Raw genomic sequence first — 17,444 nt, 5'->3', positions numbered from 1 at the left:
TGGAATCTTTTGCCTTGACTAAAACAACTCTCCCTAAATAAAAAAATATTACATTAAAAATTTAAAAATTTCCATAAAAAAAAAAATTGTTTATAAAGAGATAAGGATAGAAGCAATGAATAAATAAAAAAATCCTAAATTATGCAGGCCTGGTAGCGAATCTCTTCTTAGTGACTTGGTCACTATTTTGAGTCTAGTTACCAGAAAGTCACTATTTGCATCCAAAAGTCACTAAAGTCACTATTTTTGCACTATTGTAAAAAAGTTCAAAATACAAATTATTTGTGCCTACTATTATTAACAGCCAAATCAAATGTGAATCTGGTAGCAATATATTGAATTTGGGAAATATGCACCAAAGAAGTTCTAAGTGTGTTGTGGAAATCGTGAGGTTATTTCCGATTCATGTCAACTATGATCTTTTCCTATCGAATGGAATTTGTTAAAATGCGAAAGGCTGACCTAGTATAGAGTACATAATTGAGGAGTATTGAAACCCGAATCACGTGGTGAGCGGTGACAAAGATAGTGAACAGTCTCAGTTTCATGTTTAATGTTTCTCAACGTAAGGGATAATAATGAGCGATAAAAGCGTCGATGACAGAAATTACATGATGATTGTTTAATGGTTGTTAAATCCGCCTTGCGACCCTTGGAAATAAGTCTTAAAAAAATTAAAGCAAGTTACGTCAGAAGGCTCAAGCCACTAAATTCAAAACTTTTTTATTGAAATTGTTTCAGAAATATCATATTTTCAAAAAAGATTCTGTTAATTAAAAATTTAGAATAGATACCCAAAAACTAGTGTGGATGTGAATGAATTGGTGGGATTTTAAAAATCTATATATCCCATACAAATGAAACATAAAAATCTGCATAATTCGAGACCTAATCAAGCATATGGAATCGATTTTGGCGTGTGGAAAAAAAAATTTTGTCGTTAGCTCTGCAAAAAAAAATTTTTTTTGACGTTTGGTCCTTCTTAATACTTCATCGTCTCAATTTTACTTTGGGCGAAACGAAGTTCAATGGGTCAGCTAGTCTAAAATAATACAAAACTAATTAAATTTTGAAGTTTTTTTTTAACTCGAGGTTATTTAGCCACCCATTTTTTATTAACTACAATACTAAAGTCTGCCATTTAGAAATTATAGTTTAATCAATTTCTGGATTTCTAATAAGAAACCATGGTTTTATTGGATTTTAAAGTTTTTCTCAGAATGCCATGTCGAATTCAAAATCCTAAAAACCTCATTTAAATTAATTATTAAACCATAGTTTAATAACAGGTAAGATCGTTTCTTTAATTTGTTCATCATTTTAATTATTTAATAGTTTTCAAACAAATGGTCCTAACAAAGATTTATAAGCAGTCCAAATAGTTTACCGTCTAGGAATTAATAAGATCATTTTTAATCATTCTTTGGCTGTTATACAGAAAACAGAGCTGATGTTAAACAAAAAATGTTGTTGTAATTATTGCTGTTCCAGAGAAAACTTTCCTCTTTCCGGTTGAATATTCAAACTACCGCAGCTGTCACTTCATACTTTTTCTATGCTGCTTGGCATGGCACTCTACGATGACAACGCCAAATACCAGTTTTTTGTTTCAGTGTTTTGAAGATTTGCAGGCTTGCGGTAGAACTTTGACTGTTGTGGAAGAACTTTGCGGAATCCGCAAAACGGAAAATTTTGAAAAGATCCGCAATATCAACATAATATTGTAACGCAACTTGTAACTCACTACCCGTTCCCCTGACGACGGGTAGTCACCTTCTCGTGGTGTGTTACTTAATATGAGGTCATATTGGTAGCTTCTGGCTGATCCAACGAATACCATCCTCAATATCCAACTCCGCGGTACTTACGCGAGTGTCGCAGTCACTGACCTCTTGCTTCCATCTCTCCCTCCTTACGGTGAAGATGGTCGTGGCCAGTAGCAGTAACCCACATTTTTTGTTGTTGTTTTTGTCTTTTCTTGATTTCTGATAGCATTCTAGATAAAGAGTTCAAAATTAAAACACTAGTTTGCAGTCTACGAATTATACCGTAAAAACACTAAATACAACTTGTAGTTCTATACCTTGTTCAAAACTTCATACCAAAGTCACTATTTGGTCACATTTTCGTCATCGTTGGCCGTTAAGGTCACTATTTTGAATGGCATTCATCGCTACCAGCCTTGAATTATGCAAAATTTCCATAAACAATACAAAATTTTCCAAAAAACTAAAATATATTAGCACTTTTTAAAGTAAAACATTGCAATCATAAAAGAAGAATTTTCCATGAAGAAATCAAAATTTTCCAGTGAAAAAAATACAAAATTTCCATAAATAAAATTAGCATTGAACAATAACAAAGATTTCCACAAAATAAAAAAAAATCCACATAAAATCAATAAGGAGAATTAAAAAATTTGAATGTTTCGATGGAAAATATAAAAACCTGACTTAATCCACCTACAGTGAATGGAACCCTTCTTACATTGTGTACCGAGTGCATGTACAATTTCTATGCATATGACTTTCTTTTAGATAATAAATAATTGAGATTTCTATGCTTAAAAAATAGTTCGTAGCTTTAGTAGGTATATTTCGTTCGAATTTCAGAGATATCCTCGGGATCCTATATTCAATTGATCCATTCCATGGCAATATTTTAGCCTTCCCTTACAGTTAAAAGAGCTTAAATCGGTAAGCGAACGTTGGAGATTTCGAAGTGAAACTATCTTACAACATACACATGAAACACAACTGAGATGATAAGTACGCGAAACATTGAGCTGGTATACAGCGTACATGGTGATGGTGCAAATCTAAAAAATCTTGCCATCAACGAAACTTTGATCAGATGTAAATTTATGAGATATTGGTGATGGAATGTCTTATGCTCATAATTCTGAGGTATCGTCAGTACCCAATGCCTGACCACAAAATCTCTGGAACCCAATGTCCAATAGCGAGAAAAGAAAGTTAATGTATTAAATGGCAACGTTATAGCTTCCGTTTAAGCCACAATGAGTTAAAATCGGATCATAGACGATGCGATATTGTTCTGACAATATTATATTAGTTTTCTGAAAATATGTCTAATGTTCGTATTTCACAGATATCTCTGAAACCGAACACCCGACTGCAAAAAAAATGAGGGGTTAAATGGCAAAGTCATAGCTTTTGTTTGGCGGAAAAATTGTGCAAATCTATTCCCAGATCTTGATGTGACATTATTTTAGCAATGTTGTGAAAAAATAAGTCTAATGCTGAACCAAAAAAAAAAAATATGCCGAAGCCATAGTTTTCGTTAAAAGATGAAGGCGTGCAAATCGGTTCACAGTCGGCTGAGATCTTGATGTGACATTATTTTGTGACTTAATGTTTTTTTTGTGTCTTTATTAGGGAGACTTTCAGCCCGAGGCTGGCTCGTCTCCGAAACTTAATGTTAATATTTCTCAAACTAGTTTATTTGTGGACGCAATAGCGCCCGTGGCAAGTGTTTTTTTTTTCAATTTTTAAGCGTGGTATATTCTTTTCTGCATTTAAAAAAAATCAAAATTTTCAACGTCTGTTGTCTGTGATTTTTTGTATCAAATGCTGTGTCTGGTTGTCTAAGGTTGTAACAGGTTTTGTTTTCTGCATCTGATAGTAAAAAAGAATTGAAGTGTCAAATATTTTATTTTTTTGTGAGAATTTCCCCGCGTGCTGCGTCTGGTTGGCTAGTCACCGGACAGACAAACAGGGCTATTATATATATGATATCTCTGAAACTAAATGTCCGAATTTCAATGCGTTCAATGGAAAAGGCAAAGCTTTCGTTCAAAGATGAAATCATTCAATTCGGTCCACAGACGGCTAAGATCTTAATGTGACATTTTTGTAACGCACACACATACGCACACACGCACTCACCCATACATACTTTTTTCTATTTTTCATGGATCTTTTTTATTTTTTATTGTTTTTTGTTCTGATATTTTGTGGCAAATTTTGTAGAATATTTGGAAAAATTTGTAATTGCTCATTGCAGCATTGATTTATTTGTGGAAATTTTGATTTTTTTTCAATGGAAAATTTTGATTTTGTCTACGATTCAGTATTTGTTTTCCTATAACTTTTCTTGCAAGCATCAAATTGTTTTGAATCAATGATAATCTGTTCCAGTTCTAAGTTTCCTATGTTGCCAACGTATTCATATATTTTTAGGGCTTATTGAGAGGTGTTGGGAGACGGTTTTCCACAAAAGTTACGAATGAATGTTAAAATAGAAAATGGGAGCAAAAAAGTTAAAATTTAAATCACTTTAGTGTAAATCCAGTCGATAAGCATGATAAATAGGGAATAATGCGTGAAATCATTCTGCCATCCGAAAAATTCAACTATCCATCAAGTGATGTTGTGACATCTTTGTTATGTTTTAAAGTTGTTTTTGTTATGTCTATAATCACTATTTTTTGAAATCCTTACGTCTGACTGTAAGTCACTTGATTGCTTTTTACGACCTGTTTGTTTAGGAGCTAACAGACAAGTCTGATTCATATTGATTACATTTTTTGACTATTACCACCGACAATTCCTTAATTGTTTTACTTCGATTGTCCACCTACAGGGAACTGTACACGATACTAGAGCGGCACAAGTTCACCAAATCGTCCCATGGAAAACTGCAGGCTATGTGGCTTGAGGCGCACTACCACGAGGCAGAAAAACTACGCGGACGACCATTAGGTAAGTTTATGAGTAGCTGGCAAAAAGTTCCATGTTAGATCGCAGCAATAAGTCGTTATTATAGCTAATGTGCAATTGATGCAGGCATGAAACATGAGTAGATTGATAATCAATAATAATCAATCATTTGAGCGTGCCTTCATAAAAATCCACAAAGGAGATTCCACGCATATAAAAAAAATCCTATAATAATGAATATGTGATTTGTTAATTCATAAAATCATAACTAAGGTTTATGATGTCAGCGATAATGCTTTTGCCTTTCTTGTTTATTTTTTACGAATCGAGTCGAAATTAACGTTAATATAATTCATCTTGAAATCATGAATTATATTTTCATTTCAGGCAACAAAATCGTTCCTTTGTGTATTCTGTAATATTTAGTTTATACAGATTTACTATTTACTCATGCAATTTATGTGTGAAAAATTGTTGTCAGACTGGTGAATCCAATATTTTTATCAATAAAGGTTTTGAAACCTGCTTCCATAAAAAACTGACATTGACAATAACATATTCAGATACCTAATCAAACGATTTAAAAAAATGTTCAATTCATCTAACCTTCCTGGTGCAACTACTGTTGAAAGCTATGCAATTAACAACACATATGCTTTAGCACCTTTTTTTAGTCATTTGCTAAACCTTAATTCAGGTGCTACTTGCAATAATGGCTTCATGGGTGGCGGCAGCAGTAACGGTAGCGATTAATAATGAATTGATGAGAAATGCCAAGTGTAGTGAAGACAATAAAAAAGTGGCTTCAATTCCTGATAGACAGCAAGCCTCCGGTGATGTGGTTCCGAGATAAGCAACATACAATCGTCATCACAGGTTGCAACCATTGCGTTGGTAAAGGCGGCATCCGTTTGAAACTAATCCCACCTTGACACCGCTGTCGACGACGGCACGTCGTCGCACCAAGTTTGGCCCTGATGGTGGATTTCACCGCAGAACTTGGCAATCATCATCATTGATGTGTTGCCACAATTTGTGGGTGCGAGATGTTAATGGATTTTTTTTTTGTGGAATTGTTTTATTAAGTTTTAGTTCACGGAAATAAAGCGGCTGCTAAGTAATGGCTTAATTACATTAGTTTTAATATCTCATTCATTCATGAATAATTTGTTACGAATATTGAATAGTCTTATGCTATTCAATACAAACTCCCTGTTATCAAGGTTACAACACCTGGTTTGCACCAGGAAGAATTAATTGACAATTTCCTATAGCTCGCCACGTCCTGCAAACACGTCTGTTAACAGAGAACACTTTACTTCACAGAAAAAAAAAACAATTTTCACTTTTCCTAACCCCGTTTTTCACATTTTTTTATCGTTTCCATGCCGTCGCCGTTGTTCATCGCCGAAGGACCAGTCGATAAGTACCGTGTCCGGAAAAAATTTCCGCTCCCGCGGACAATCTGGGACGGCGAGCAGAAGACCCACTGCTTCAAAGAGCGAACGCGAAGTCTGCTAAGAGAGTGGTACCTCCAGGATCCGTATCCGAATCCGACCAAGAAGCGAGAACTGGCGCAGGCCACCGGTCTCACCCCTACCCAGGTGGGAAATTGGTTTAAAAATAGACGCCAGCGGGATCGAGCTGCGGCGGCCAAAAATAGGTAAGTCAGGTTTTTTTCCTCCTGCGTTACGTCCATATCTTAGAGCCGTTGGGAGTGATGTCGTCGTTCTAGCTATGAGAGGAAATCGATGCCACCGAAGTGACAACCGTAGTTGTTTGCCACTATTTCTTGTGGAGAAATGAACTTTTTTTTTTATCATTCACCAGTAGTGTCGCGTTTGATAATGGTAACTTTCCGGTTCCTGTTGGCACTTTCCATCAGATGGAGAACATTTTTTCCTGTGGACGATTCAGGAAATGTGCAAACGAGTCCCTTTCCTCATTCGCGACTTATGTATGGACTTTACATAGGTATCCCTCCTAAGAGGTGACAGGAAAAATGGTAACACAATCGAAACATCCAACCATTTGGACCAGGTGTGAACCGTTGGGAGAGGGGTTGAACCGACGTTGTATTGGTGTGGAGGACAAAATCCCTGCTCAGTATCGTGCATATTATGTACAAAATTTAAAGACTGTATCCTGCTACATTGTCATGAAGGTCTGCGGGAGGGAGCCGACGATGAATTGAAACACATTTCAGATGCAAATTTACGTAAATGAGAAATAATAACAGAATGAATGACAAAACGTACGCTTTTAGTGAGTGGTTTTGAAGCAATTTGTATGTTGGTGAAAGATAGATTGATGTATTTTAATGCTGTGATTGGCGATAGATCTCATCGCATCTACTTTTATATTCTTTGTTGCAGCATCATGGAGCATGTTTGTACCGTTCTTTAACATTTGAAAAGAAGTCCGTTAAAAATGCTTACAAATCAAAACGTAATTTAATTCGAATTAGATGAAATTTCGTCTTATTACGACTGTTAGTTTTGATTTTTTTTTTGTGATTGTCAACTGTCACATGGAAAAATAAAAAAAGGTCAAACATAGCATATATAGCACGGAATACAAGAACATGGTGAAAAAATGTATGGTATGGAAACGAATGGCCGTTACCTGAATTTTCGTGAAATTTGCCGCAATTTGCCAAAATTTGAATGAATTTGCTTTGAAAAGTGCAAAGTCTCTCAAATATTCATTGTAAAAAAATTGATGAAAAGTTTGCGCATACATTACCATAATTAGTTCTGCATTGCTTCTGACTCCGAACAGGTTTCTGTAAATCCCTCTGTTTGGTTTGTTATTCTTCGATTTCTTTCGTCTAATTGAGTCGTAAGCTTTGCGGTTTTCCCGGATCGACAAATGGCAACAATATGCAAAGAAGCATGACACCACAGTTGTAATTATATCGAGACACTGGTTATGGACCCATTAGCAGCGGATTATAGTCCCTAATTTGGAGAAAACGATCGCTAAGCGATTCATATGCCATCCACTGGTTCACTCTTTTCTTTGCCGCTTTTGCATATGGACCACGTTTGTCAGATGATAGATGGTGTGCAGGTCGCATTAGGCATTTCGTGATCCCAGAAAATCACGACCAACAAAAAGTGATTAACCCCAGAAAGCTCCCTACTGCCTTTCACTGACTCTGGAATCTATGGATTAAATTATTGTTTTAGTAAATATTGTGACTATTAAGACAGCTTATTCACCCTAATTGCTATTCATGCCTGCCAAAAAGATTGACCTGTATTGGTCAGACTTGTGGTTATTGAATCAGACGAGCTATAGGTTTCTCTAAATTCCTTTTCTTTATCGACTAAATCTGTTTCCTCGTCCGTCATTCCCATTCTTCGCATGTCCCACAGGCAGCAATACCCGACCAATCTTTCTCCTCTGTAACTTCGCCTTCAGTCCCTCGGCAGTAGTGGCAACCATTCAGAAACATTATTATTTTCATGTTTACCACATACTTGCCCGCCCTCGTTTAGTCTGCTAAAGTCGAGACGGAGCTCGGACAATCCCGAATCCCAATAGCCGCAAGAGAAGTGGTGGCATGGGACGATTGAGATGTCTATTGCTGAATGACTGGGCTAGCTGCCTGACCGGAGTCGAAAGAGGTGGACAATCATTACGGTTTTATAGACTTCTACCCGCCCCCTATCGACATCGATGAGTGATGTGATGTTGGGCCCTCCAAGATTCTACTGCAAGTCCGTGGCCTACCCCCTAATTCTCCTTTTGTTTGCTTATTTGTACTTTCTTCAACAGCTCAATTTTGAGTAATATAATTGATTGGAAATAGCTTCTGAATTACCGGGCTCCCGAATCATCTGTACGTCGAGTGCACCACACGAGCACGTCTCTGCTTCACGAAGTGTGTGGAATTCAACAAAGTCTCAAAACTGCTGAAATTCGTACACGCTCTTGCGCGGGAAAGTGGGAATGAGTGGAGTTAATTGAAAAATGCCTCACTTTTGACCATGATTCCAGTAATCGTGCGTGTAACGTTTGGTGGTTGCCCCCTTCGATTCCTGGCATCGTTCCCTCGATTCCGTCAGTGCCACAGGCCACAAAGCAGCGCCTATGTACGTCAAACTGTTTGCTCAGATGGGTAGAGATAGAAAGAGGGAAAGACCTCGATGGTAATCACCGCTTCCTCCCTGTAACTGCCACTGAACGATGACGATAATCGCATCGTTCGACGACGGGTATGTTTAGATCGATTCATTGTGATAAGAGGTTCAATCTTGGAACATTCATTGCGAGAAATGAACAAATCGATTTATACACTCTGTTGTATCCCGAATGATATTTAATCAATAGCATATTACTGTTGAAATAATTTGACGGAGACGGGGGAATTCAGATCCAAGCTCATTTACTATCAACTTACAAAACTGTGAAAAAAAAATACTCATTTATATTAAGCCATTGCAATTTGTTTCATCAAACATCGTTTGAACGATATCTTACGTACCAGGAGTAGCAAAGCCTCAACCAGCGGGTGCCAAAGTTTCTCACAATTCTTCATAATAGACTTACAATGTTTGTTCAAAATTGTTGCGTACATAAAATTGCTTGATTCTTATACAGAAATGGAGTTTCATTAGCTCATATGAATGTTTAATAAAATCTTAACGACAATGTTGTCAGTGAAATGTCAACGTGATTTTGACATCAAATTTCGACGTTTGGTCGCTCACCAATTAGCGCAACCGCAACCCCAATCCACGTACGTCAGCTGTATGCTAAAATTTTACACGAATGTTGTTGTGTACACGCTAAAAATGAACTACTCAAAATTGAGTCGAATCCGACTCATTTTCATTAAAAACGGGACAACTCAAAATTTGAGTAAAAGATAGTACTTCAATAAAATGATGATTGTGTGAAAATTAAGCGTGGCCTTCCATCAATTTTTAATACGACAGATGCAAATCAAGTTTATCTATCTATCTAAGTGCATTTTACGACAAACAGACTCCTAGTTTAAGTGCAATCATCATTTCATTGAAGTAGTATCTTTTACTCAAATTTTGAGTTGTCCCGTTTTTAATGAAAATGAGTTGGATTCGACTCAATTTTGAGTAGTTCATTTTTAGCGTGTAGGATTGGAATAGTGTTTAAATTGGCACGCATTATTATGCACAACACTGGTAAACCTGGACTTGCTGGTTGGATATGGCACGCTTAAATAATGGCGATGTTAATATTATTTTGCAGTGTTTGAAATAGAGTTCAAAATTTTCTAAAAATTTAAAGCTAAGTTAACTAAGTTAATTCGCGTGAAATCCAAACAGAGGTGATAGCAGAATTCAAAAATTGCATGGTAAAGCAGAGGAAAAATTGTTTATCATCGAACTGTTGAGCATTTCTATGTTGTTGAGAGATATTTAAATTTCTTGTACTTGTAGTTGGTTTAAACCGATATGCCTTGGAAATTCTGAATGAAAGACAAATTAGGTAGTCTTCATCAGAAAAGTTCGTATAGATTTTCTGAAAGAAAGTCGCAAAAATATTGCAATTTTCTTCCGAGCTATTACCGAAATTTTTATACAGTGTCAAACTAATGTTGTTAACAAAACGAAGCATTCTCTACAACATGACACGCAAGTGCGGGTCATAATAAGTTTATTGAAGCATGTATAGAAAATATATTTAATGCTAACAGCGCCATTAGCATTAGAGTATTTATGATTCTAGGGAAAGGTCTTAATCCTTTTCTACTGAGAACCAAAGTAGATTTATTCTAGCGCATCTATAAAATCCTTACAAGGAAAACTTTTCGAAATCTGATCAATTGAAAATTACAAAAAAATATCAAAATACCCCGTCTAAAGGCGGTATTGGGCATTAGAGAGTTAAGTGATGATCTTCTACTTGCGAAAAAATTACTTCAATAAAAAAGACAAAAAAAACTTTTTCGAATTCTCGCAGAACAATTATAAAAATTGTACGGCGGTGGCGGGTTTCAAACCCAGGATGTTGCGTCCATCTGCGCCCATGTAGCCACATCACCACGGTATCTTCATGTGGGCATTAGGTTATTTGTTTTACATAATACCTTTGCATAGAACTGTGCAGGAGTTCATCAAATTCACTCACCTAATGTATTTTGACACTTGAGCGGGGTATTCACTCGAACAAAAGCTCATTTTGCGTTCATTTCCGCCCCTCCGTTGGTATATTGGTGATGAGGTTCATGTGTTGGTTGTTGTTATGGCTGTTGTGTGCATCTCGCCTCTTTTATTCTCATGTACATTAAACTGATTTCGACGGTGATATTGAAGTTATTTATTGTCATCTTGTTAAAAAATCGAAGCTGTAAACCATTTCCAATATTTCATACTGTTGATGTGCAACTAAGTGCGGTAGGAACAAATTAATTGCCGAAATAGTATCCAGCCATCTACTCATCACCTCCAAACCACCGTTCGCATCGCATTGTTGTATTCCTTCCCATTCACCCGGCATCGCTATTAGGAGTGTGTTCGTTACTATTCATTTGGCTAAGGGTTAACTCAACCGTATTATAGGGCACTGCACGGACTGCTTTGTCTCTTTCTCGCTGCAAAGAAATTAGAAAACAACAAGGCCAGTAAACGTCAAAACTTATGAGGAACGAAAGAGAAAGAGATGTTTCCGTGCAGTGCCCTATGGATGCATCGTGTTGTAATGAATGCAAACAGTCGATCACTCGTAATGATCCGGTAGTCACATGTAGCGCATTTTGTGATAATGCTATTCGCTACCATGCAGTCTGCGTTAGATTATCTGTGGAAGAAGGTCTTGCTTGTCTCCATCGGAACTTATATTGGGTATGCAATAGGTTTACATATTAGTAGTCTCTAGGAGTCGGACAGAAATGATATCCACCATATTAAGCTCGAGATTATCAAAATGCAATCATTGTTGGATAAAGTGGTTCAACGCTTCGAGGTCTTCAGCCAATCTTCGCATACAAAATGTTGATACTAGTCATACAAAATGTTGATACTAGTAGTTACGCCGTGCAAGAGAGTTCATCATCACCAACGCCTTCAAAGAGTATACCAAATATTCTTGCTTGCCTACCAGATAGTAAATCGCTATTTGTTTCCAACATAGCCAGCGATGTGACAGAAGATGAAGTGAAAGTAATGGTAAACGAAACAATTGGAGCCAATGATGTCATATCGTTGAAATGTTTGATCTCACCGTGGAAGGAAAAATCGTCCATGGATTACGTGTCGTACAAAGTGACGGTTAAAGCGCGGCATTCAACACCACTTAAATACAGCTGGCCAAAAGGAATTTACTGTCGAGAGTTTAAGGAACGTTTCAATGGAGCCTGGCGACCAGTACGCAATTTTAATTAGTTATTCTGTAGAATATAATCCCTGATGTGTTTTGCTAGCCAGATCTGTTGTGAATAATTGTTGGTTCGAGTTTAATATTAAATTTGTTAAAAATTTTGTTTTCATATTGCGTCATTCCACATTACATTATACATACATACACTTCATTGGGGCTTCATTAGCCTGTTGATTTGAAGAATAAATAAATAAATAAATGACACGAAAATACTAGGATATGAAAGAAAACGAGCAAACCATTTTTCTGCGGCAATCGAAGTGAACGAAAAATGGCTACCTATCACTTTCCTGTATAAGCATAAGTACTAGAACGCTAGTGGCGCTGTAGTCATTTGAATTATTTTGCCAAATTATGCTTCAACAAACTTCAATTGGCCATAATTTATGCATCATGATACCTAGTGCAAGTTTGATTTCATCATCAACATCGGTTTGACACTTGTAGTACCGGTACTTTGTCTGTCAGGTCGAAATAACCTAGATGTTAGTCACGCGAACAGGAACGACATTAGCAATCTTATACTTTTGAATCAACTCACACTCCAGCCTAGTTTTCTTTTCCGAACATCGATTTCTCCACGAAATTGCTCCTGAGATTGAGTGAGCATTACGAACCCTAGTCAGATGTTATACTGGTTTCCACGTAATTGAAGGAGCTCTTTGGACAGTTGATTCAAAAGTATAAGATTGCTAATGTCGTTACTGTTCTTGTGACTAACATGTAGGTTACTTCGACCTGGCAGCCAAAGTACCGGTACTACAAGTGCCAAACCAATGTTGGTGATGAAACTAAATATGCAAAACAACATGATGCATAAAATATGGCCAATTGAATCTTGTTGAAGCATATTTTGACAAAATAAATTAATTGACTACAGCGCCACTAGCGTTCTAATACTTATGCTTCTACTCTTTGGACAGGACAGGACTTTATTTCAAGCTTGGCTTAAAGCTTGAAAGCTGAGCTGTTTGCGGTTCTTTAGATTTTTTAAATGTATTTATGATATAGAGGTTTTCCTTGCCTAATTGTATCTGATACAATTTTGTAAAAAATATCCACCGCATTATCGATATTGCGTTCATTTTTTAGAATAGTTTTCCAAGTGAAGAACTGAAGTTATTGAAAAATTCACAGAAATGAGAACAAAAATAGTTTGCCAATCTACACATTTTATCATATTCAATCATATTCGCAGTCGTCGGATCTTTGGTGCGCGTGTAAAAGAATATTTGAGTGCCGTGAGGAATGTCTCATTTTCCCCTAAAGTTAATGATTCATCTACACAGAAATCTTCGCAGATATTTGTTAGTAGAAAGTCCAGAAACCAATTGTTTCTGTTTTTAACGTGATTGATGTGGTTTAGCCCTAGCCAAGCCCATAGTCCGATCAGGCCATTTTTCAACAGGGAACAATCGGACAGAATTATCCGTTGAATGTAGGGGAAGGACGGTCAATATGCGCACCCATAAGCAAATCTCTAAATTTAATGATGATTTCATCCGAAACAATGCATTTTCGGAGTGTTTAACAATAATCTAACATATCAGTCATTATGTCCAAGATTTTTCAAGAAAAACCAACAATGTTACAAGAAAACAATTTTATTTCAAAATAGTGTACTTCCAATTAAAATAAAGTACGCTGGGCAATATGCGCCACCCAAAAATGATGATCCAAATATTCCAATATTTTTCACTGGAATAGTCACACTCTTTTACATAAGATTATTGTCACTCTTATACTTTAAGGTAGTCAATGTCTTGGACTGGTTATAATCAGGAGATAATGCTTTTTTGTGTTTTTGTAAAAAAGAAGCATTGTTGACGTTAACCCTTTCCTTCCCATGGTAGCTGTAGAGCTCCATCAAATGTTGCACTTTCCAATATTCATCGAATTATTTCAACAACAGGAAGCAGTATTTGGCACAACTTTATTGTTTTATTAGATTGCAAATATAATCAATTTTGTATAAAAATAGTGAAGCTTTTGAAAACATTCAAGTTACTATTGATTTACAATCAAAGACTTTTTTTCGTCTTCCACCAATTTTAGCTATGCCAAATAACTTTTGTTCGAGCATTTTTTTCATAGGTGATTCCTTCCTATTGAAAACTTTGAAAAAAGTCGTGGAAAAAAGAGGGTTGACACCGAAATTGTAGCAGAAAGAGCCAAAAAAATTTTTTTTATTTTTTTTAATTCAAAAACAAATTCAAATTTTATTTTTGTGTACCGGCTTGCAGCATTAGCCGCCCAAGATTTTGAAACAAAATTTGGGTTGATTACCTAAAAAACGAGGTGCTGCATTTTATTCAGCCGGCGTATTTTATTATTTCCCCCAAGTGCATAAAAGTGAGCTAGACTGTTTACGCATTTTTCTGTCAAATACTTAGAAAATAGAACACACACCATCTATTCATTGATTTCAAGGCGGCATACGACAGTATAGACCAGTTTCGTGGGAAGCTTACCAGACTGATCAAAGCAACGGTGGATGGTGTGCAAAACTGTGTGAAGATTTCGGGCGAACACTCCAGTTCGTTCGAATCGCGCCGGGGACTAAGACAAGGTGTAGAACGTTCGTGCCTGTTGTTCAATATTGCGCTAGAAGGTGTCATGCGGAGAGCCGGGTGTAACAGCCGGGGTGTGATATTCAACAGATCCAGTCAATTTATTTGTTTCGCGGATGATATGGACATTGTCGGCCGAACATTTGCAAAGGTGGCAGAACTGTACACCCGCTTGAAACGCGAAGCAACAAAAGTTGGACTGGTGGTGAATGCGCCAAAGACAAAGTACATGCTTGTGGGCGGAACCGAGCGCGACAGGGCACGCCTGGGAAGCAATGTTACGATAGACGGGTTCGAGGTGGTCGAGGAATTCATGTACCTTGGATCCTTGGTAACGGCTGATAACAATGTTAGTCGTGAAATACGAAGGCGCATCATCTGTGGAAGTCGGGCACTATGGGCTCCAGAAGAATCTGAGGTCAATAAAGATTGCCACCGCACCAAATGTGTCATGTACAAGACGATGATAAGACCGGTAGTCTTCTACGGACATGAAACATGGACAATGCTCGAGAAGGACTTGCAAGCACTCGGAGTATTCGAGAGACGGGTGCTTAGGACCATCTTTGGCGGCGTGCAAGAAGACGGTGTGTGGCGGCGAATAATGAACCACGAGCTCGCCCAGCTATTCGGCGAACCCAGTATCCAGATGGTAGCTAAAGCCGGAAGGGTACGATGGGCAGGACATGTTGCAAGAATGCCGGACAGCAACCCTGCAAAGATGGTGTTCGTTTCCGATCCGGAAGATACGAGACGGCGTGGAGCGCAGCGAGCGAGGTGGGCAGACCATGTGCAAAACGACACTCGTGTGGGGCGCATTCGAGGATGGAGAGATGCGGCCTCGAATCGTGTATTGTGGCGTCATTTTGTTGATTCAGTGTTATCTATTTAGATGTAGACTAAATAAATGAAATGAATCAATTGAGAAAAAAATAAAAGTGATTAGATAGAAGGCTCGGGTAAATATCTTCTTCTTCTGGCGTGAAAATTTGTATGCTGGGATTTTTGGGGCCGGGGAAGGTTCTTATAATGGTTCCAGACTCCTCCCCGCTCTAGAAGTGGGGGCTCCCATACAAATGAAACACAAATTTTTGCATGACTCGAGAGCTAATCAAGCGAATGGAACCAAATCTGGCATGTGGAGGTTTTGGAAGAGAAGATATGTTTCTGTGGTGGTTTGAAACCCCTCCCTCTTCTATAAAAGGGGGCTCCCATACAAATGAAGCAGAAATTTCAGCATAACTAGAGATCTAATCAAAGAATAAATCAATTTTAGGCGAAACAAAGTTCGTCGGGTCTGCTAGTAGCTAAATAAAAGGATCAGGTGCACGGGGAAAAATAACCAATAATGAATTATTCATTTATTTCATTAACAATTCATCCTAAAGTAGCGCGATTTTATCTATATCATTTCTGATAATAACCTTGGAGTTAATTCGCAGTTCTCACTCACCTATATCCGTAGGTGGACACCAAACAGCCTTCCGGAAAACCCAGAACTTTCTTAAAAATGGTCTTTTTGGAAAGTTCGTCCTGCAGCATCGCAATTTTTTCGAAACCATTTCAAATGGTGATATTTAAGATAATACACAGTTCTTACTCTGCTATGACCGCAGGTGGCCACCAGACTGCCTTTCGGATAATCCGGAACGCCTATGAAATTTGTCATTTTGAAAGTTTGTCCCAGAGCAACGCAATTTTTTCTAAACCATTTCTGACAGTGATTTTGGCATTATTCCACAGTTCTTACTCAGCTATAACCGCAGGTGGCCACCAGATTACCTTCCGGAGAATCCATTAAGAATCGGTAAACGACATTATACCGAACAGTATACTTGTGTGTATATTCCGTAAAAACTCAAGATGACCAATTTTGGAGAAGGGTACATTCAGGAGAATGTCTACCTGGGGACTATTCAAACGAATGATTTACTGGGAAATGGTCCATTCTGGCAACTTGATCCTGAGAGTTTCCATCAAGCTTTGAAGTAACTCCCGAAATAGCCTATACTATGCATAAATATTTATTCATAAGCTGATAAGATTTGCATGTTTGCATAGTAGGGTGGTTCAAAAAATCGATTTTTCTCCACAGTGCTAATCTGATTCTTTATCATGTTCTGAGTGTCCTCTAAAAATTTGAGCTTATTTGGATTAAAACTGATGTAGGACAAGCCGTTTCAAGTTTGCATGCAAATTAGTATGGGGAAATTTATTTTTTCATTATACTGTTAATGACGCTTCCCCATTAAGCGCAGGTTAAAAGAATACCTATGTAGCTAAAAGGAATACTCAAGAGCTTTCACTCAGCGAAAATCGCATCTTAATTAATCATTCCAATAATTAGTAATCGAATTTAATCTATACCGGAGCTAATTGCATAACTCCTCAACAGGCAACATTGCTGTTCGTGCACATTTCAGTGATGCCCTCAGAGAAGTTTAACGATCATGACTAAAGATTCGTAACCTGTATTAAAATCGATTACTAATTACTGGGGCGATCAATCAACATGCGGTTTTCGTTGGGTTAAAGCTGTTGAGTATTCCTTTTAGCTATGTGAGTTTTCTTTCCACCTGCGCTGAATGGGGAAATGTCATTAACAGTATATTGAAAAAATAAATTTCCTTTTACCAATTTGCATGCAAACTTGAAACGACTTGTACTAAATCAGTTTTAATCCAAATGAGCGCAAACTTAAGAGGACACTCATATCATGATAAAAAATCAGATGAGCGCTGTGGAGCAAAATCGATTTTTTGAACCACCCTATTGCATAGTAATGCAATTTGAATGTAATTTACACCGATAAACGACTTTAACA

General features: G+C 37.3%; 1 protein-coding gene across 1 annotated transcript in view; it reads left to right on the top strand.

Annotated features, from left to right (window-relative positions):
* Window positions 1-17,444, top strand: part of LOC134225638 (homeobox protein SIX3) — a 187,213-nt gene that overhangs the window by 23,291 nt on the left and 146,478 nt on the right. The window contains exons 2-3 of the mRNA XM_062705891.1: window positions 4,606-4,724; window positions 6,096-6,345. Coding sequence (XP_062561875.1) covers window positions 4,606-4,724; window positions 6,096-6,345 — 369 coding nt within the window. The remainder of the gene's footprint in view (window positions 1-4,605; window positions 4,725-6,095; window positions 6,346-17,444) is intronic.

This window comes from Armigeres subalbatus, chromosome 3, assembly GCF_024139115.2.
Source record: "Armigeres subalbatus isolate Guangzhou_Male chromosome 3, GZ_Asu_2, whole genome shotgun sequence".
In the NCBI taxonomy this organism is placed as follows: Eukaryota; Metazoa; Arthropoda; class Insecta; order Diptera; family Culicidae; genus Armigeres; species Armigeres subalbatus.
The sequence above is the reverse complement of the archived record's forward strand: the minus strand, read 5'-3'. Positions and strand labels throughout refer to the sequence as shown.